The sequence below is a fragment of the Telopea speciosissima genome, chromosome 11 (assembly GCF_018873765.1).
Source record: "Telopea speciosissima isolate NSW1024214 ecotype Mountain lineage chromosome 11, Tspe_v1, whole genome shotgun sequence".
NCBI lineage: Eukaryota > Viridiplantae > Streptophyta > Magnoliopsida > Proteales > Proteaceae > Telopea > Telopea speciosissima.
This window is the reverse complement of record NC_057926.1, coordinates 38,378,440-38,380,258: the sequence shown is the minus strand read 5'-3', so window position 1 is coordinate 38,380,258 and position 1,819 is coordinate 38,378,440. Positions and strand designations below refer to the sequence as shown.

Sequence of the window (1,819 nt, the reverse complement as noted above, 5' to 3'; positions counted from 1 at the left end):
TTATTTTTTATTTTCCCTCCTTCAAACCATGCTGTCAAATTTGGAATAATGAAGTAAAGATAGGACAATTTGGGAATGTTAATCAGCATTAAATTATGAATATTAAATGAAACAATTTGACTTGTTTTTATTTTTTTATTTTCTTAGCAATGAAATCAACTTTGACTCCTCATGGGGCTATTTGCTTCTTTCACACACAAAGAGTAAAGGACTAGGCTATATAAGCAAGACTACTCTGTTAGAATTTTCCAAAACTTTTATCCTTTCAAAACATAATCTAATCTCAGGTTGGTTTTTATGTTTCTTACTTTCTTTGTTATCCCCTAAGTTTTTATCACCATAACCTTTTAGAGACTGATTAAATTTTCTTCTATTCTTTCAGGAAGGATGGGAAGGTCTCCTAGTAGTGAAGATGCCAGTTTGAAGAAGGGGCCATGGACGCCGGAAGAAGATCAGAAACTCATGGATTATATTCAGAAACATGGTCATGGAAGCTGGAGAGCTCTTCCAAAGCTTGCTGGATTGAATAGGTGTGGAAAGAGTTGCAGATTAAGATGGACTAATTATCTTAGGCCAGATATTAAGAGGGGAAAGTTCTCAGAGGATGAGGAAAGAATTATAATCCAACTTCATTCCGTTCTAGGAAACAAGTAAGTTCTTGTTAATTTATAACTAAGTTAAGCGTACTTGGGTAAGAGTAGTGGTGCATTAGACTCAATTTTATTCTTCCTTACTGTTACAGGTGGTCCGCGATTGCTACCCATCTCCCGGGAAGAACCGATAACGAAATCAAGAACTTTTGGAATACCCATTTGAGGAAAAAGCTTCTACAAATGGGTATTGATCCAATTACTCATAGACCCAGAACAGATCTCAATCTTCTTTCAAATTTCCCTCATTTGCTTGCTGCTGCAAACCTCCTCAATCAAATGAATAATCCTTTGGATAGTGCTTTAAGGTTACAAGCAGATGCTGCAGAGTTAGCCAAAATAAAATTGTTGAATCTACTACAACTCTTTAATGGTAGTAGTAGTAGTAGTAGTAGTGCACCTCCAAATATGGAAGCAATTAATCTGTTGGGATCAAATTATCTTCTTAATGAATACATTCAATCACAAACCCAATCTCATGGATTACTTCTCAACAACCCTCTTAGCTTTGCTCCTAACCCTACTCAAATGCAATCTAGTTTTTCAAATATAGGAGCTCCTTATATCCTTGAGAATTATAACTTGAACAGTTCATATGCAATTCCTCCAATATTAAACCCTAGTTCTGCATCAGTTTCAGCTTCTCCAGAATCTTCAACAGTAAATCAATTGGAAAATAAGTTTATTCCAAATGAAATCTCAGCTCCCTCATCCACCTCAACCACTTTTGATGCTTTGGGAGAATTCAATCTTGATGATGAAACCAGCGACTTTTGTTGGACAGATTTAATTACGTAAGTACTCCTACTTTTCATGATATTTAATTTTTTTTTATTTTTAAGTAGGTCTACCATTATTTTTTTTTCTTTTTTTCTTTTTTGCTTGTTCTTGCAGATAAATTAACATTATAGAGTATTATTTTGCAGCCAAACATCTAATCTGTCTTGGCCAATCACGTCGTAGCGGGATTATATATATAGATCAAGGGAGATTTCTGAACAGTTGCTCATCACCTTCTGCTGTATTCATTCATAGTTTACAAAAGTGAGATTGTAAAAAAAGGGGAAGGGGGGGAAAGGGGGGGGGGAGAGAAAGAAGAACAAATAAATGATAGTGTTTATTGTAATATTTTTTGGGGTTTTTTTTTTTTTTAAACATTTTATTGCTTC

At 34.6% G+C, this 1,819-nt stretch overlaps 1 protein-coding gene across 1 annotated transcript; it reads left to right on the top strand.

The window, feature by feature from the left end:
- Positions 1-257: 257 nt before the first annotated feature.
- Positions 258-1,235, top strand: LOC122645067 (transcription factor MYB93-like; the record flags this gene model as incomplete). The annotated part of the gene is made up of 3 exons (XM_043838414.1): positions 258-287; positions 383-650; positions 743-1,235. Coding segments are annotated over exons 2-3 (756 nt in total), but the record flags the coding sequence as incomplete, so codon positions are not given.
- Between the last annotated feature and the right edge of the window lie 584 nt (positions 1,236-1,819).